Source organism: Borostomias antarcticus (genome assembly GCF_949987555.1).
Source record: "Borostomias antarcticus genome assembly, chromosome: 23".
NCBI lineage: Eukaryota > Metazoa > Chordata > Actinopteri > Stomiiformes > Stomiidae > Borostomias > Borostomias antarcticus.
In genome coordinates, this window is record NC_140256.1 from 1,557,971 (window position 1) to 1,576,029 (window position 18,059).

The 18,059-nt window shown below is 45.5% G+C and overlaps 1 protein-coding gene across 1 annotated transcript; it reads left to right on the forward strand.

The window, feature by feature from the left end:
- Positions 1-6,146: 6,146 nt before the first annotated feature.
- Positions 6,147-11,741, forward strand: adra1aa (adrenoceptor alpha 1Aa; the record flags this gene model as incomplete). The annotated part of the gene is given in 3 exon segments (XM_084457380.1): positions 6,147-6,164; positions 6,167-7,046; positions 11,137-11,741. Coding segments are annotated over 3 exon segments (1,503 nt in total).
- Between the last annotated feature and the right edge of the window lie 6,318 nt (positions 11,742-18,059).

The window sequence follows — 18,059 nt, forward strand, 5'->3', positions numbered from 1 at the left end:
CGGTCGGGAAGAATGTGTTTTTGTGTGGAGAGGTTTTGGTCCTAATGGACCGCAGCCTCCTGCCGGAGGGGAGCGGTTCAGAGAGATTGTGACCAGGGTGGGAGGGGTCGGCCAGTCTTTCTTGCCTGCTTCAGGTTGTGGACGGATGGCAGGTTGCAGCCAATCACCCGGTCAGCAGAGCGGACGACACGCTGCAGTCTGATCTTGTCCTTGGCAATGGCAGCAGCGTACCAGATGGTGATGGAGGAGGTGAGGATGGACTCCATGATGGCGGTGTGTACTAAATGTACCATCATTCAGAGGAGACGGTCAAACTGAGCATTCACACACAAGGGCGTATCTAACCCGGAGCAAACGGCTGTCATAACCTTCTGTGACACACAGATAACACACAATAGGTGTCCAGCTCCCCGTACTGTAAATCCTTTACATAGAACCAGCTGGTAAAACAGATTGGTAAATTGCATGGCATTTATCCACAATAGGAGGTGTGTGTGTGTGTGTGTGTGTGTGTGTGTGTGTGTGTGTGTGTGTGTGTGTGCATGCGTGTGTGTGTGGGGGTGTGTAGGTGTGTTTGGGAGGGAGATTAGATTGATTTGCCTGTCAAAAATCGCTGTCCCTTATCTCTTTGAACTAACTAAAGCAAGCAAAACCTTAAAATAGGAAGTTTAAAAACCTAAGTTCTGCATCAATATCGATGACGTAGCCTATACCCCAATGAACACTGGTAGGACGTCGAGACAGAAGGTGAGGTGGCAGCAATGACTCACTTTGCAGTCATCGTTTCACGGGGGTTAATGCTCCAGAAATGCTGCTCTTATAGCAGGATCTCAGGGCTTTCCATCAGGAGGGCGCTGGGCTATAAAATCCATCTCATCCCGGTAGAGTAGACTCTCTCAGTAGTCCACACAGTCAGCCAGCTGGCCAGTCCAGCGCGTCTTTTTCTTCTCATGCGTTATTACCGGTGGTTCGTTTATTAAAATCTGACGGAATCGACGTGAAATTCAGGTGAGTTACCGGAAAAATTAACGGCTTTGTAGTCAAGTTATATATGGTTTTGTTGTGGAAATGAAATGCTGGGGAGCTATTTAACATAGACAACAAATACCGCTACACCATTCCATGTGAAAGCGGTCAGTCTGATATTCTAGGAAACTTATTTCTTTATCTGAAGTCAATAAAGTATTCATGGAGACGCATTGGTTACTAAATAAATCACTTCGTTGTCAATGAAAGACTATATATGCGCTTTAAAAGTGCATTTCCATCAAATAATAACCTTAACCTTGGATATTTTCCATACCAAGATAGTGGATGTCAGTGTGAAAGTAAAGCATACGTCCTTTGATTGAGTCTAAATTGCTGTTATACTATTACTACTGATGCTACTGTAATAAGCATTCAATTAAAGCCCAACTAATATATGCATGCAATTTTTCAGAGACAACCAGCAACGTGTTATAGCCCACCGTACCGTACGGAGGCTGGTGTCTTAATGTTGTCTCATTATATTGAAATATAATACAATTAGTGGCTACAACATGCTAGAAGAGACCAGCTTAAAAATGAGAAATAAGAGTTGTTGGTTGTTTGGGGAATACCACTGATAACTGATCATTAAATTACCATTAGCACTAGTGATGATGATCTAATCTAGGGCAGAATGCAGGTGCTCCAGCGCCGGTTACCGGCAGCCAGCCAGCCTCTCTGCCTGAGGAACACATAACATCCTTATCCTCACTAAACCACATCAGGCACCAATAAGGGGGCTTAGTCTCTGCAGTGAGCTAAACTAAAATCCATTTAGATTTGGATTTGGATTTAGCTATTTATGGACCTAAATTGGAAATTATGCAGCACTCTCTACATTGATGTTTATTTATTATTGAATTATGTTTCACAGGGCAATACACTTAATGTAACTGGGGCTACAAACTAAATGGGCTGTAGAATCCTAATTACATCCAAACTATATTAACTATGATTAACTAACTAAACTAATATTGACTATATCTCGTTAGGGATAACAACTGGGTGGGACTGGTACTGAAATAATTATCTATCCTACTAATTAATGTGATCGTATACTAAAGGTAATGACTCTAAGTCTACTAATTATATTAACGTCCGAGCCTTCATAACCTCCACCCCCTGATTCATTGTGTTAATCAGCTCTCTTTTTGGCTCAGAGTCAGAGTGTGTCTTGCTTGATAGACCTCACTTCTATTTCCCCAGTCTCACAGACGTGTGGAGCTCAACCTGGAAGTGCACTTGGCTGGGGTCAGGCGGTTCTCTAGCTCTTCAGACATGGCCTCGACGCTCCCCTTCAACTCTGGCTCTCCTCCTGTAAAGGTCGTCCCTTGGTTGGATAGGAGCAGAGGCAGGGATCTATATCCAATAGGGGGGGGGGGGGGGGGGGGGGGGGAGGACATTTACATTGAAATTTTGCAAGAGTATTTTTTTGGGGGGACATCTGCCTATGCAGCTGTATGGTCATTTGAATGCCACTACCCCAATCTAAATATTGGGGGACAATTTTAATGATCTCAAATATTGGGTGGGACAATTTTAATGATCTCAAATATTGGGGGGGTGTCCCCACTGACCCCCCCCAGGATCCCCGCCCCTGGATAGGAGGGTGTGGGGTGTTCCTCTCCTGGACTGGAACCTCCTAAAGGACATCAGGAAGGAATCAGTATTCTACACTTCTACTCTATACGCACCCCTCTGGTCGTCATACATTTGTAGACTATCCCCCATCGTCAGGCCCGCATTAAGGCACCCATGGGCCCCGGGGCTAGGCATTTTCCTAGCCCCCCCCCCACCCACCCCCAGTAACAGTACCCTCACCACAACCAGCAACACCACCCCCGCCACTGCTACCAACCATCGTTCCTCGTACCTCTTCCTCTCTTCACCAAGAGCGGTCTGAAGCAGTCTCCTCCTGTAGAGTGAAACGCCTGCGGTCCAACTTTGAGATGGCAGGGTGGTATATCTGCCATTCTCTGCGTGGCGGGCTGGTCTCTCCACTTTTGACAGTCTATGTAGGTCCTCTGGACTCCACGCACCGCCTCTCTCCCTCGGAGAGTCCAACACCTCCTCCGGATCTCCACGAAGACTCTCTCCGCTCCGGCTTGACACACCGCTTTATCATATTTCTGGATGATCATCTCAGTAACACGGTGCCTGGTTCTGAGCACAATGGGGTGCTTAACCTCCTCTACTAGACCTGTAGCCGTGCGTAGCCTGCTACCTGCTCTTACGAGTGTTTGCCATGTCTCTCCTATGATGTTTTTAGCCTCTCTTACTCTGAAAATGTAATTTAATGTAATGTATTGCTTTATAAATGTTCTTAGCCGGTAGACAAACATACTCCTTGCTCGATTGCCTTGTTGAGAGGGGTCAGGGAAGAATTTTTTACAGCTCACTGATTGGTGGAGTGCTGCACAGAACGTTGTCCTTCTGGAAGGTTCTCCCATCTCCACAGAGGAATGCTGGAGCTCTGTCAGAGAGACCATCTGGTTCTTGGGCACCTCCCTGACCAAGGCCCTTCTCCCCCGACTGCTCAGTTTGGCCGGGCAGCAGCTCCAGGAAGAGTCCTGGTGGTCCCAAACTTCTCCACTGTGCTTGTTGGGACCCTCAATACTGCAGAATTTTTTTGGTACCCTTCCCCAAATCCAATGCAATGTTTCCAATACAATCGTGTCTCAGAGATCTATAGAATTTAAAAAAATATATATCATTGCTTGGTTTGTGCTCTGACATACACTGTGAACTGTGGGGCCTTATATACCTGTAGACCAGTGTGTGCCTTTCCAAATCCTGTCCAATCAATTGAATTACCACAGATGGACTCCAATCAAGTTATAGAACCATCTCAAGGATGATCAGTTGGAACAGGATGCACCTCAGCTCAATTCTGAGTGTCATAATGCAGTGAAAACCCCATTTATTGCACTCAAAAGCAGCTCTCCCTAGAACACAATCCCCATGTAACCCACCCTGGGAGAGCACATGGGTCTGCTCCATTCGAGCCTCGCAGGAGCCCTGGCCAGAGGGAGGAGCTGGTCTGGGGGGTGGATCTGGGGGGCAGCTAAAGGCACAGGCCACACCACACAGACAGAGAGCAAAGCACTGTGGGGCACAGAGGGAAAGGTCAACCTGTGGTTAATAATGTGACGGAGGAGAGAAGGGGAGAGTTCTGGGGGATAGAAGATGAAGCTCCTGACCTGTCCTCACCCCTGTACTGCCTCTGCACCCAGAACACAATTCCCCCAGATCTTTTACATTCTGCGTCCATCTTCTCTGAGACTGACTGGGTGAGCGAGCGAACCACAAGAGAGAGCGTCTCGCTGAATAGAACTGAAACCCCAACACTAATCTAGATGGACTGAGAAGGGGACCAGTAGCTCAGATGAATTTTTAATAAGATAAAGATGAAGCCTTTTATCACAACCTGTGTACTTTAAAGCTACGGTTGTTTCCTTCCACTTAGTAATTCAACGTCACAATTGATGACACTATCACCATTTAATCTATATTCACTGGAGAACAACAGGCCGGTGAACTGCTCAGATCAATTTCACATTCGGTCACACAGTGGGCGTTTACATTTGCATAATATATTGTTTTGTCAATGGAGTCAATGGAGTGACAGAGAAAAAAAAATACTTTTGAATCAAACTGTATGCCAAAGTCACAATAAGATAGTTGAGAATAATCAATCATTGCAAGTCTAAATATATTATTAACTTAAGCAAACAGAAAAAGTAAAAAGAGAACAAATTTAAAAAACAGAAAAAGTAAAAACTGAATTTATTACGCATCGATGTGTTTGATGGCGCATAATATGATATGAGATTGATCACTACTGTGCATGCACATTGGGCCCTTGTCTGGAAGCATTTCCTGTATGTAAGGATAGGACCAGCAAGGTGTACAGATTTATGGGAGTGTTAACAGAATCTATTCCCAGGGTTACTCAGGACCTTGTCATGGAGAGACCAAAATCTAATTAACTTGACTTACTATCTAAAATGTGATTTATTGATTAGTTTACTGTTCTGAGAAGAGCGAGACTGAGACTGGGTCAGAGAGGGCTGATAGATGGATATGAACCAAAGGGATTTTCACGTCAATTTGTGTACAACATGTCACGGGAATTGAAATATGACATTCAAATTCCATAGTCCACCCTGTTCCGATTGGATGTTGTGGTGCTGCTCCTTGCCCTATATGACACACTTCACTGGTCACCCCCGCTTATAGATGAAATTCATTTCAGTACCTTCAACCTCAGTGTGGGCCGATCGATAGTGCTGAGAAGAGGCCAATAACCCATTTATCAGACCCCTCCAACACGCTCTCTCTTCACCTATTGATAGACCGGTGGCGAATTATGCAGGTTGACACGTGCTTTGAAATGCAATGTTGTTTCTATGTGATATCCATGTAACATATCATGTTGTATTATACTAATAGTGATTGCATCTCTTTTGAAAGGGCGTGCCACGACACAGACGCAGTGTGACTGCTAATGTATTCAGCTCACACGCGTCCACCAGGAAACTATCCCTGCAATGCAATAGACAGACCTGGAATTGGTCCATTCACTTTTATTACCTCATACCAATGCAAGAAGCCTGTAGTGCAAATGGATCCTCTGTGTTTGATAACCACCTTTAACTGGACTGGGCTGAATATCCTTCAGCGGATCCAATTTTCAACTGTTTAACGCTTTCCCACTTTGTCTAAATGTTAAGAGAAATAGAGGACACCGGGCTCTTCTTCAGGGATCAACTATAATTCCAGGCCAGACAGTGGTGACACTGCAGCATAATGACCTGTGGCTTAACATCATTGGCGCACTCAAGATGGATTACGTTCGTGCTGCTCGATAACATTCCTCTACAAAAAATGTTCATCTCTGCTTCACTTGCTTACATACACACCAGTGTATCTTTTCTGATGTATCATCATTGTTATGGTTCGTTAGACTGAGGCAGCGTCAGTCAGATTACACGCGACAGATGTAATGCCAGCATTATGCTAATGGCAGGGGGACACTCTGATGTCCTTGTCATCGGTCTGCCGGTCTTGCGTTGCTGTACAGGACAGTGCAGAGTACCGGTGCTGTGAAGGAACAGATGGTTCCAGCAGGAGACTAAATATGACATCGGACCCTCCTCTGACCCAAAACTGCTCCAACTGTAGCCGGCCGTACGTCGAGCTCAACGTCATTAACGCCGTAGCGCTGAGCCTGGTGCTGGGCATCTTCATCGTGTTCGGAGTCGTCGGCAACATCCTGGTCATCCTGTCCGTGGTCTGTCACAGACCCTTGCGCACGGTCACTCACTACTTCATCGTGAACCTGGCGGTGGCGGACCTCCTGCTGAGCTCCACCGTGCTGCCGTTCTCCGCCGCCCTCGAGGTTCTGGGTCGCTGGGTGTTCGGGCGGCCCTTCTGCAACGTGTGGGCGGCGGTGGACGTGCTGTGCTGCACGGCCTCCATCATGAGCCTGTGTGCCATCTCCGTGGACCGCTACATCGGGGTCAGCTACCCGCTGCGCTACCCGGCCATGGTGACGGAGCGCAGGGTGCTGCTGGTGCTGGTCGGCCTGTGGGCGCTGTCCATCACCATCTCCGTCGGACCTCTGTTCGGCTGGAAGGAGCCGGCGCCGGAGGACGAGACCGTCTGTAAGATCACAGAGGAGCCAGGCTACGCCATCTTCTCCGCCGTGGGCTCCTTCTACCTCCCCCTGGCCGTCATACTGGTCATGTACTGCCGGGTGTACGTGGTCGCGCGCCGGGAGAGCCAGAACCTGAGGGAGGGGCACAAGACAGACCGGTGCGACTCGGAGTGCGTGACCCTGAGGATTCACCGCGGCAACACGGCAGTGTCGGAGGACGAGGCCCTGCGCCGGCGTAAACACTTCGCCCTGCGTCTGCTCAAGTTCTCCCGGGAAAAGAAGGCGGCCAAGACCTTGGGCATCGTGGTGGGCTGCTTCGTGCTCTGCTGGCTGCCTTTCTTCCTGGTGATGCCCATAGGTGAGTGTTGCCCACGCCCAGAATGTGCTCCAGACACGCCATTAGTGGAACTGTATCTGCCAGCCAACGCCATGGGAAGAGTAAGTGAGCTGCAATCTGGAGATTGTGTTAGAGGGCGTAGAGGGAGGGTGGGCGGTTCCAAAAATAGACGTTTAATAACTTACAGACTGAGGTACCGTCATTAATCAAACCTGTAGGTCTCAAATGATAGTAGAAAAAGAGGTAAAGCGCACCACTCCTGAGTGAGTAACAGTGACCCGGTGCCCGGTTGGTGAACTTCAAATGAAAAAAGGAAAGACCCGCACTCATGGTAGGCTATATTAAATTGCCATTTTAATGGGCAGAAAGAGAACGTTTCGGCGGTCTTTGCTTTTTTCTTTTCTCAAATGATAGTGACCATCGGGGTTGAATCAAGAGAGTGAAGCAGACGTTACTAGTAGAATAATAAGAGGTTACTTTGTATGTCGAGTACGTAAAAGTATTGTTCACTTTAAATGCATTGACATTTTCATTTAACTCAGTAAGTGCTTGTGACATTAGCTTAAGTGCTTGTGACATTAATAATTCATGATGTTAATTAAATTGGCTTTTCTATGGGGCACAGAAAGGTTATAGCCATTTTGTGAGAGTCTCGTGGCTCATTGAGAAGCTGTTCCAGTCCCAGAAACACCTCATTGGCCAGATTCCCCACCGAGTCATAGCAGGGCGTCAGTGTTAAAGGTGGGGTAGGCCATTTTGGACAAACCAGGAAGAGTAAACTAGATTTTGTAAATCCAACCCCCCCAAAAATATCCACCCCTCCCTTCAGGCCTCCCTCCAATGCCACTCCTCCAAACTGGGGGAAAACAAATGTTACTCGCTAGTAGATAAGTTGACAGGCAAGTAGGCCATCCAATCATTTCAACCAGGCATTTTTTTCAGGTCAGAGCACTAAAGTTTATTGACTGCGGTCGGAATGTATAGAAAATTGCAAAAATATAACAAAGTGCTTCTGAAAAATATACCTACCCTACCTTTAATAGAAATACACTTTCTTTCTCAGCTAGCTGTCGTCTGTCTGTGATCAAAGAGCTGCGGCGCTAAGGTTACTCAATGCCAGACAGACCTGTCACATGATCATATTTTAGACCAGGGCTCCCACTGTGCCAAGCAGTCTCCCGGGCCCTTGACAAGTTAAACGCTTCCTCCGTCTTTCTGTCTGTCTCTCTCTCTTTCTTTCTCTCTCTCTCTCTCTCTCTCCCTCTCTCTCTCTTTCTCTCTCTCTCTCTCTCTCCCTCTCCCTCTCTCTCTCTCTTTCCCTCTCTCTCTCTCTCTCTCTCTCTCTTTCCCTCTCTCTCTTTTCCTCTCTCTCTCTCTCTCTCTCTCTCTCTCTCTCTCTTCCTCTTCCTCTCGGCATCTCCACCCCTCACTTATCACAATGAGGTTCTCTCATCAGTGGCAGTGCTCTGTCAGATAAAGTCATCCTATCCCTGTCAGGGCTTATGAGGTTTTATCTTCCTCTAGTCCAGCGCTGCTCCTGTCTGCCGTTGCTTACAGAAATCCCCTCTGTGCTTTACAGGGCTGAAAGAAAGGGAGAAGAGTAGAGTACGCTATATAACCGCTTGTTATAGAATCATTTACTGTAGGTATGGAGTGAATATAGGATAGAAAAACAAATCAAGTGTTATTTGAGATTCTGGGAAAGCCCTCTCTAACCCATCAGTGCTGAGATGTATACGTTCTCACACTCACATATAGATTTATACGTTCTCACACTCACATATAGATTTATACGTTCTCACAGTCACATATAGATTTATACGTTCTCACAGTCACATATAGATTTATACGTTCTCACACTCACATATAGATTTATACGTTCTCATACTCACATATAGATTTATACGTTCTCACACTCACATATAGGTTTATACGTTCTCACAGTCACATATAGATTTATACGTTCTCACAGTCACATATAGATTTATACGTTCTCACACTCACATATAGATTTATACGTTCTCACACTCACATATAGATTTATACGTTCTCACACTCACATATAGATTTATACGTTCTCACATATAGATTTATACGTTCTCACACTCACATATAGATTTATACGTTCTCACACTCACATATAGATTTATACGTTCTCACACTCACATATAGATTTATACGTTCTCACACTCACATATAGATTTATACGTTCTCACAGTCACATATAGATTTATACGTTCTCACAGTCACATATAGATTTATACGTTCTCACACTCACATATAGATTTAGACGTTCTCACACTCACATATAGCTCACAGATATAGCTACCTCAACAGAACGTATTTTGTTTCCTGATCTTGCTTCTTTACCGTGCCTCTCTACTAACTCAAGAGGCCAGCATGTCATAAAGGTCTACAGTTAAAGTGCTAGACCACCAAATGATTTTCCAGTTAAGATTGATTGTGCTGGGTAATGTGTGGCCATTTTGTTTTGCTTGGTTCACACTTTATTTCCTTGTGGAGCAGAAAACAGTGTGGGAATTTGATCAGGTTAAAAGGGCAAGGAGACCTGTATCCCAGTCTTGGCAGCAGGTTTATCTAGATATTGTTTGCTGTTGTTTTCTTTGACATTTCAGAAATGGTGATTCATAGACATAGCAAAGAGCAAATCAACAGTTTGCTCACATGCTATACAGAGTACTGTAGGCCCTACTCTGAGACATGCCTGCGGCAATCACCTCATGCATAGTTAATATCTTATTCATTCTTATTCCTATTCATATATTTCCAAAACATTTCACATGGATTGCATTATATAGGTATGATGTGGTGATGTTGAATCTGATGATGTGTTCACTATGCACCGGCATACGCAGTGCACTTTACAAAATGTGCCTTTCGCAGACATCTCATGTCTGGTGCAGGGAGAGAGAGAAACAAAATGGAAGACATTTCAATGCCTGTGATGAGAGGTGTTCTGCTGACTCTAGACCAGTTGTTCCTGTTCTTCCGTTATCCCCAGTGCCATGACACATATGGTCTGACTCTAGCAGTAGAGAGAAGACCAGGTGCAAACAGTAAAAGCCAACTAGGGACTGATGCACAGATGTACAGTATAAGGGCTATGTATTAAATCCGGCCACACCATGACTATAAAGATGGCACAAAATCAATGCTATGTTGTCCGAGTTCAGAGTTCACTGTGTCTCTGTGACTGACCCAGGAATTTATCGATTTAACATTTGGATTTAGTTCATCTACCCATTGTCAAATCCTCTCTGTTGCATTTGCGGGCTCCAAAATGTGACAACAACAATAGTTGGAATTATTGCGTTTAGCACAGCGGGGGATTAAATGTCTGAGATCCACCGCCTGGTCAGGAATTATTCCCCCTCAAACTATCCCCTCCTCCTCTATCTGTCCATCGCCACATTGCTCTCTCTCTCTTTTTTTCAAACGCCCCCAGTAAACTGCCTCCAACACCATCTCCAATAAAGACTTTTAACAAGTCAGTTCCCTCCAGTCTTCCATAGAAGATCATGGCCATCAATTTAATGGCCGTCTTCACCAGTTTAATTAACGTATCGGACATCGGGTGTGAGAAGTCCCTCACATTACAATGACAGTGCGTTCTGCATGTAATGTGCACATTAAAGCAGATCCTGTGTGGCTTCCTGAATAGCGCTGCTCACGTTCGCTCCCCCGGGCTCTAATCACAAGCAGGAGGATTTATTGAGGCAATTTCAACAAAACGATTAATCTTGGTCTGTTTGGTACATTGGTATGGAAATCACATAAAAGAGATCCAAGTGGCACTCATTGGATGTGATGGAAAAGTGGTGTTTTCTGTGTCTGCCGAGCTGGTATCTTCTTTCATGTGGATCACCACCACTAGCCATGAAGAGCATTGAGAGGGTGGCACGTAGATCTGGGCCACCCTAATAGAGCGGCCGGCTAGGGATCACAAGGTCCCCTATTTAAATGTGAACCGGAGTGCACAGAATCATATTTTTCCCATTTTACAGTTCTAACCTCATGCTGATAGGTTAACTATCTCTCTGTGGTATTTGATAGGTTAATTATCTCTCTGTGGTATTTGTGCCCTGTGTAGGCGCCATGTTCCCCCAGTACAGACCTTCAGAAACTGTTTTCAAGATCGCCTTCTGGCTGGGCTACTTCAACAGCTGCATCAACCCCATCATCTACCCCTGCTCCAACCCGGAGTTCAGGAAGGCCTTCCAGAGTGTGCTGGGGGCGTGCTGTCTGAGACGAAAAGGACAAAGAACCTTCCAGAGTGTTCTGGAAGGACAAGCAAACAGACCCCCGCATCACCTGGGACCAGGTCAGGTCCTGGGTCAGAGCCTGGGTCAGAGCCAGCTCCATGGTCATCCACTCACCGTGGGCCTGGAGAGCAGAGCTGACTCCTCCCATCTCAGCCCCTCCTCCTCCATAGGCGTGTCCCGGACCCCCTCCTCCAAGGACGGCCGGGAGTGGAGGGTGTTCTCGGGGGGGTCTTCAGCGGGGTCCGGGGGGGTGGAGGCGGGCCGGGCCAAGGTGGCAAAGCTCTGCAGTAAGGGTCTGCGGAAGACCTGCTGTTGCATCAGCACTAGCTCCGCCTCCCAGGCGCCCGGCCACCCCCCGCCCTCGCTCCCCGGGGGCCTGCCCATCATCAAGATCCACCAGCTCTCCCTGCGCCACAACGGAGAGGCGGTGTAGCCGGCGTCAGACCGCTCGAACCCGCAGAACTGCAGGAAACTTAACGATCCATCAGTGACGCCCAGGGCTTAGGAGAACCAGAGGATAGATTCACGCTGTTGTGCCCTGTTGAGTAACCGAGAGGAAACGGCTGGCTGGTGATAAATCAGTTCTTCTTCATGCAGATTGTGAATGTTTCAGATGATGTTAATCCCATGATTTTTTTGTGTTTGAACATTTTTACAGTCAGAAGCAGATTATTTGTACCATGTGTAACGTTTACAAGTTTTATATTTCAAAAGAGTGCTATAAGAGTGTATTGATGCTGTATGTTCGTTTCGATATCTGTGTCCTTCTATTGTTATGCTAGTGTAGTGCGGGTCATAGTTTTATTTTATTTTTTGAAGATCAATCGAGAGGGGAGTCAGGAGGTGTGAGACACCTTTCACCAGCGGCCTAAGCACTCTGGAGGTGAAGAACTCGATCAACACGCCCATGGAGGCGCTCAACTGGCCTCACACTAAGCATTGAGCGGGTTGTTAAAATGGTGACTGAGGCTTCTGCCGAGTACTTCTCACAGGAAGAGAGGGATGGAGGGATCTTAGGAGACCAGCAGGAGGCTGATGTCCAGGAATGAGAGAAAGCAGGACTTGTGCAACCTGGCAAAGTTGAAGAGGCTTTGTAATTGTGTCCAGTGATATACATGCAGTTCACCTGTTAATAAATATGTATTTGATTTGGCTTTGTTCATATAAATGTTTTCCCTTATGTCTTTTAATATCTTACAAAGGTGTTCGAAAGGGTAACATTTTCAATTTAGAAACACAAAATGATATAGGTTAGAGTTATCCTATCAAAATACTAACTCATATTTGAATTCTCCATGAAAAAACACATAAGATAGACACCCCTCATGTTAGGATTCCCTTCAGATTCATTCTGCCACCTGAGTATAACCCGCCCTAATGCACAGAAACAAACGCTCTTCCTGTTGTGAGAACTGTGATACGGAGGTTCTGTGAGTTCTCAGTCTCCCAGGGGAGGAAGGAACAACGCCTGTTCCACCACTCTGTCAACAGTGGGAACCCGGGAGGAACGACCCAGATAGCAAGCGGATCTGGGCCATATACAGGCCAGATCTGGCCCTTGTGGCTTAGTTCCAGCCCATATATGGCCCAGAATTATTACACATCCGCTTGCTATCTGGGAAGTCCCTCCATGTCAGATTCCAATAAAGAGTATGAGATATTCTCACTGTGCCAGTAGCAAGGTCACATTTCCCTTGGTGAATTCACTCACAGTGTTCTCTGAATTAAGCAGCAGCAGGAAAACGGGTCAATCATGGCAAGCTTACAGTTAGATGGAAGAAGACTAGACTGATAAGGCCAACAAAACAGTATTGATTTCCTCGAGGTTCCTTGAGTGTAGTCTACTGCCTTTGGTCGCCTCAGAGGCGATAGATGTGATTGCCATCGCTAATCCAATGCCCGCTCTCCGCAAGCCAAACCTGGAAGTCGAGTGAAGAGCTTGTCCAGGAAACGAGGGGCCAGACATGCTCCAGTGAGTCTGTCTGTCCCCCTTGACATTGACTGTCATGTTTGTATCCCTCACACTGTCACAGTGCTGACGTGACCGCACATGGCTGCTTATCCAACCACAGATGGTATTTTGACCTCAATGCCTCTCTCTCTCTCTCGTGCCCCTCTCTTTCTCTCTCAACTGTCATGCAGGTGGAAACTCATCTTTATCCAACATTACTCCAGCTAAAGACAGCCCTTACATCCTGAAATCCCCGTGCTGTTACTGGTCTGCTGCTTGAAGTATGACTGTATTAAGTAGATAACCAATCTCCAATGAATCCCACTAATAGACATTTGGCTCAGTGGGGTTCAGAAAATAAGCCTATTGATATTCTATTAATTGAAGCTCTCTTTCCATGAGCAAAAAAAAAAGCCTTGACTACCATCTAGTCCTGAAACCACTTCTCTCTATGTTCCATCCTGTCTGTCTATGTTCTATCCTGTCTGTCTATGTTCCATCCTGTCTGTCTATGTTCTATCCTGTCTATGTTCTATCCCGTCTGTCTATGTTCCATCCTGTCTGTCTATGTTCCATCCCGTCTGTCTATGTTCCATCCTGTCTGTCTATGTTCTATCCCGTCTGTCTATGTTCTATCCTGTCTATGTTCTATCCTGTCTGTCTATGTTCTATCCTGTCTGTCTATGTTCTATCCTGTCTGTCTATGTTCTATCCCGTCAGTCTATGTTCTATCCCATCTGTCTATGTTCTATCCTGTCTATGTTCTATCCTGTCTGTCTATGTTCTATCCTGTCTGTCTATGTTCTATCCTGTCTGTCTATGTTCCATCCTGTCTATGTTCTATCCTGTCTATGTTCTATCCTGTCTGTCTATGTTCTATCCTGTCTATGTTCTATCCTGTCTATGTTCTATTCCATCTGTCTATGTTCTATCCCGTCTGTCTATGTTCTATCCCATCTAGATGTTCTATCCCGTCTGTCTATGTTCCATCCTGTCTATGTTCTATCCTGTCTGTCTATGTTCTATCCTGTCTGTCTATGTTCTATCCTGTCTGTCTATGTTCTATCCTGTCTGTCTATGTTCTATCCTGTCTGTCTATGTTCTATCCTGTCTGTCTATGTTCTATCCCGTCTGTCTGTTCTATCCCGTCTGTCTATGTTCTATCCCGTCTGTCTATGTTCTATCCCGTCTGTCTATGTTCCATCCTGTCTGTCTATGTTCTATCCTGTCTGTCTATGTTCCATCCTGTCTGTCTGTGTTCTATCCTGTCTGTCTATGTTCTATCCTGTCTGTCTATGTTCCATCCTGTCTGTCTATGTTCCATCCTGTCTGTCTATGTTCCATCCCGTCTGTCTATGTTCCATCCTGTCTGTCTATGTTCTATCCCGTCTGTCTATGTTCTATCCCGTCTGTCTATGTTCTATCCTGTCTGTCTATGTTCTATCCTGTCTGTCTATGTTCCATCCTGTCTGTCTATGTTCTATCCTGTCTGTCTATGTTCTATCACGTCTGTCTATGTTCTATCCTGTCTGTCTATGTTCTATCCTGTCTATGTTCTATCCTGTCTATGTTTTATCCCGTCTAGATGTTCTATCCTGTCTGTCTATGTTCTATCCCGTCTGTCTATGTTCTATCCTGTCTGTCTATGTTCTATCCCGTCTGTCTATGTTCTATCCTGTCTGTCTATGTTCCATCCTGTCTGTCTATGTTCTATCCCATCTAGATGTTCTATCCCGTTTGTCTATGTTCTATCCTGTCTGTCTATGTTCTATCCTGTCTGTCTATGTTCTATCCTGTCTATCTATGTTCCATCCTGTCTATGTTCCATCCCGTCTGTCTATGTTCCATCCTGTCTGTCTATGTTCTATCCTGTCTATGTTCTTTCCTGTCTGTCTATGTTCTATCCCATCTGTCTATGTTCTATCCTGTCTGTCTATGTTCTATCCCGTCTGTCTATGTTCCATCCTGTCTGTCTATGTTCTATCCTGTCTGTCTATGTTCTATCCTGTCTGTCTATGTTCCATCCTGTCTGTCTATGTTCCATCCTGTCTGTTCTATCCTGTCTATGTTCCATCCTGTCTGTCTATGTTCTATCCTGTCTATGTTCCATCCTGTCTGTCTATGTTCCATCCTGTCTGTCTATGTTCTATCCCATCTAGATGTTCTATCCCACCTGTCTATGTTCTATCCCATCTGTCTATGTTCTATCCCGTCTATGTTCTCTCCTGTCTGTCTATGTTCTATCCTGTCTATGTTCTATCCTGTCTATGTTCTATCCCATCTAGATGTTCTATCCTGACTATGTTTTATCCCGTCTAGATGTTCTATCCCGTCTGTCTACTGTATGTTCTATCCTGTCTGTCTATGTTATATCCCATCTGTCTATGTTCTATCCTGTCTATGTTCTATCCCGTCTAGATGTTCTATCCCGTCTAGATGTTCTATCCTGTCTAGATGTTCTATCCCCTCTAGATGTTCTATCCCCTCTAGATGTTCTATCCCGTTCCTCATCCTGAATGATATCATCGGTTCTCCTGTGAATGAGAATACCCTCCTGTAGATAAACTATTGTTCAGTATCAAAAGCAACCAGATCAATCACTAATTGCCAGAGAAGTTGAATAGATTGTGGCCATATAATGATACCCGATGCCTCCCTGCTTGGCACTCAGCATCAAGGGCTGGATTGGGGGGAAGTCCCTGCAGCATACTAGCTTCATGTCCAGGGGGGGGACCTGTTCATACTAGCCTCATGTCCAGGGGGTGGACCTGTTCATACTAGCTTCATGTCCAGGGGGTGGACAAGCTGCCTCACGCTAAGGAAACAGGAGATAGGCTCCTGCCCTACCCAGCAAACACGCAACGTCAGGAAGACGTTCAGATCATGTCTTAATAACGTCCGTCAGTCCAGAACCCCATTTGTACGTCTGCTGGACCCCTCAATATTCAAGCGTCTGGCTTGGACCCCTCTAAGACGTCTGTGGACGTGCAAAACGGGTCCAATATCTGAACGTAAAAAAAAAACATTCATTCTGGCTCCTAATTGGATGTCTTTGGACGTCCGAAAAAGACAAAGCAGACGTATAAAAGACGTCTTTTAGACGTGTCTTTGCTCAGTGGGTATGGGCCACTAGGCCCAAGAAACATTGGTTCTCAAAAGGCTTACTTATATAAGGACAGTTCCCGTTAAGCTGTTGGAAAATGTATTTTATGTCACATTTCATTTTCGAGGTGGTCCTGACAAAAGAAAAAAACAAAACAACACACAACATGAGATACACTGTAACACAATATGCAACAAATACCACATGGTTACAATTAGAACTGCTAGTTGTTGACATACAGTATAACTACTTGCAGAGAGGTACATATGATTCAACATACTCATACTCCCGTGGGTGCCTTGTCAGTTGATCTGTCTTAACTGTTTGTTAGCTGAGTGGGCGGAATGATCGACCCGCTGCACTCTCCGCTCCACTCCTATCAATTAGGGTGTCCTTACATAAATACACCGACACCACAGGGCAGCGTTTCAAGAAAGCACCAAAGTTTCGGGGGACTAATTAGCCAATGTTGTGGCAAAGATTGACTATACCATGACATAACTCTGACGTTGGTCTCATTGGAGAGACAATTGAGAACGCCTGAGGTTGAGAGGCAAACCACTTAACATAAAATGCCTTCTCTAAGTGTGTCTGCCTCTTTACTGCAGAATTACTTGAGAAACATGTAGGGCTGATATAGTGCATGTTTCTATGAATTAATCTTAAAAAGCAGGTGTCAAACTAAGCTTCAGGAAAAAAAAGGAGTAAATATTACAGATATCTTAATCTTTCAACTCAGATAATTCCTAAGCTTCATCGGTCATATCTATTTCATCATGAGATCACAACCACTCTGTTAACACAGAAAATCAGAGTCAGAGATGCATCACTTAGTTTCATTTAATTTAATCGTTTAAAACCACTGAAGTCAACACGTACAGTATAGGATTCCCCAAGATCCTGGAAACCTACAAAACAAACATGACCGACCACTACACAGGAAGGGGCAGCGAGAGCTGCACGCCAATCGGAACCAATACGAGGAAACTCCCCCATCTGCAATTCCCTTCACATAGTTTGGCATTTCGACCCAACAGAGGAGGGAATAATATATCTTATTGTTATAGTCTGCAGAGGACTGGCTGTGCGTGCTGGCTCCCCAGGGCCTTTCCCCCAGTGCTGCATCATCGACACGCCCCAGCGGTGTTGTGGTGCATCTTGGTCTGGGCGCTAGAGAGCTCAGATAAAGTGTCACTCAAGCAGAGACCCCGGTGAACAGTTCAGTAGGTAAAGGAGGATGGAGTGCCTCTTAAAACTGGCTCACATCAACACTTAAACAGGGCTCGGAGCACGTGCTATTCTAAGAACCACACCACCAGCAACAGAATGTGACCATGTCATCGTAAGCAAACAGTAAATAATATTTATTTTACACTATATAGCACTTGTCATTGGGTCTCAAAGCACTAAGCGTGGTCAGTGACAGAGCTTCACAGGTACTTTTCATTGATACATGATCGGTGTGCTATCAATATCTTATACAACAGGCAGGCAAGTGATATTCAACACTGATATCTTATTCTGATATAAGATAACCAGAATACAAACACATGTTGCATTTTCACATAAGCACCCTTTTTCTTTTTTTTTAACCTTAACAGGTATAAAACAAAAACAGTAAGGTCATAAGACCGTGATGCAGATGCAGTGATATCGAACCTCCCCCCCCTGATGTTGTGTCTGGTCTGCAGCTGGCG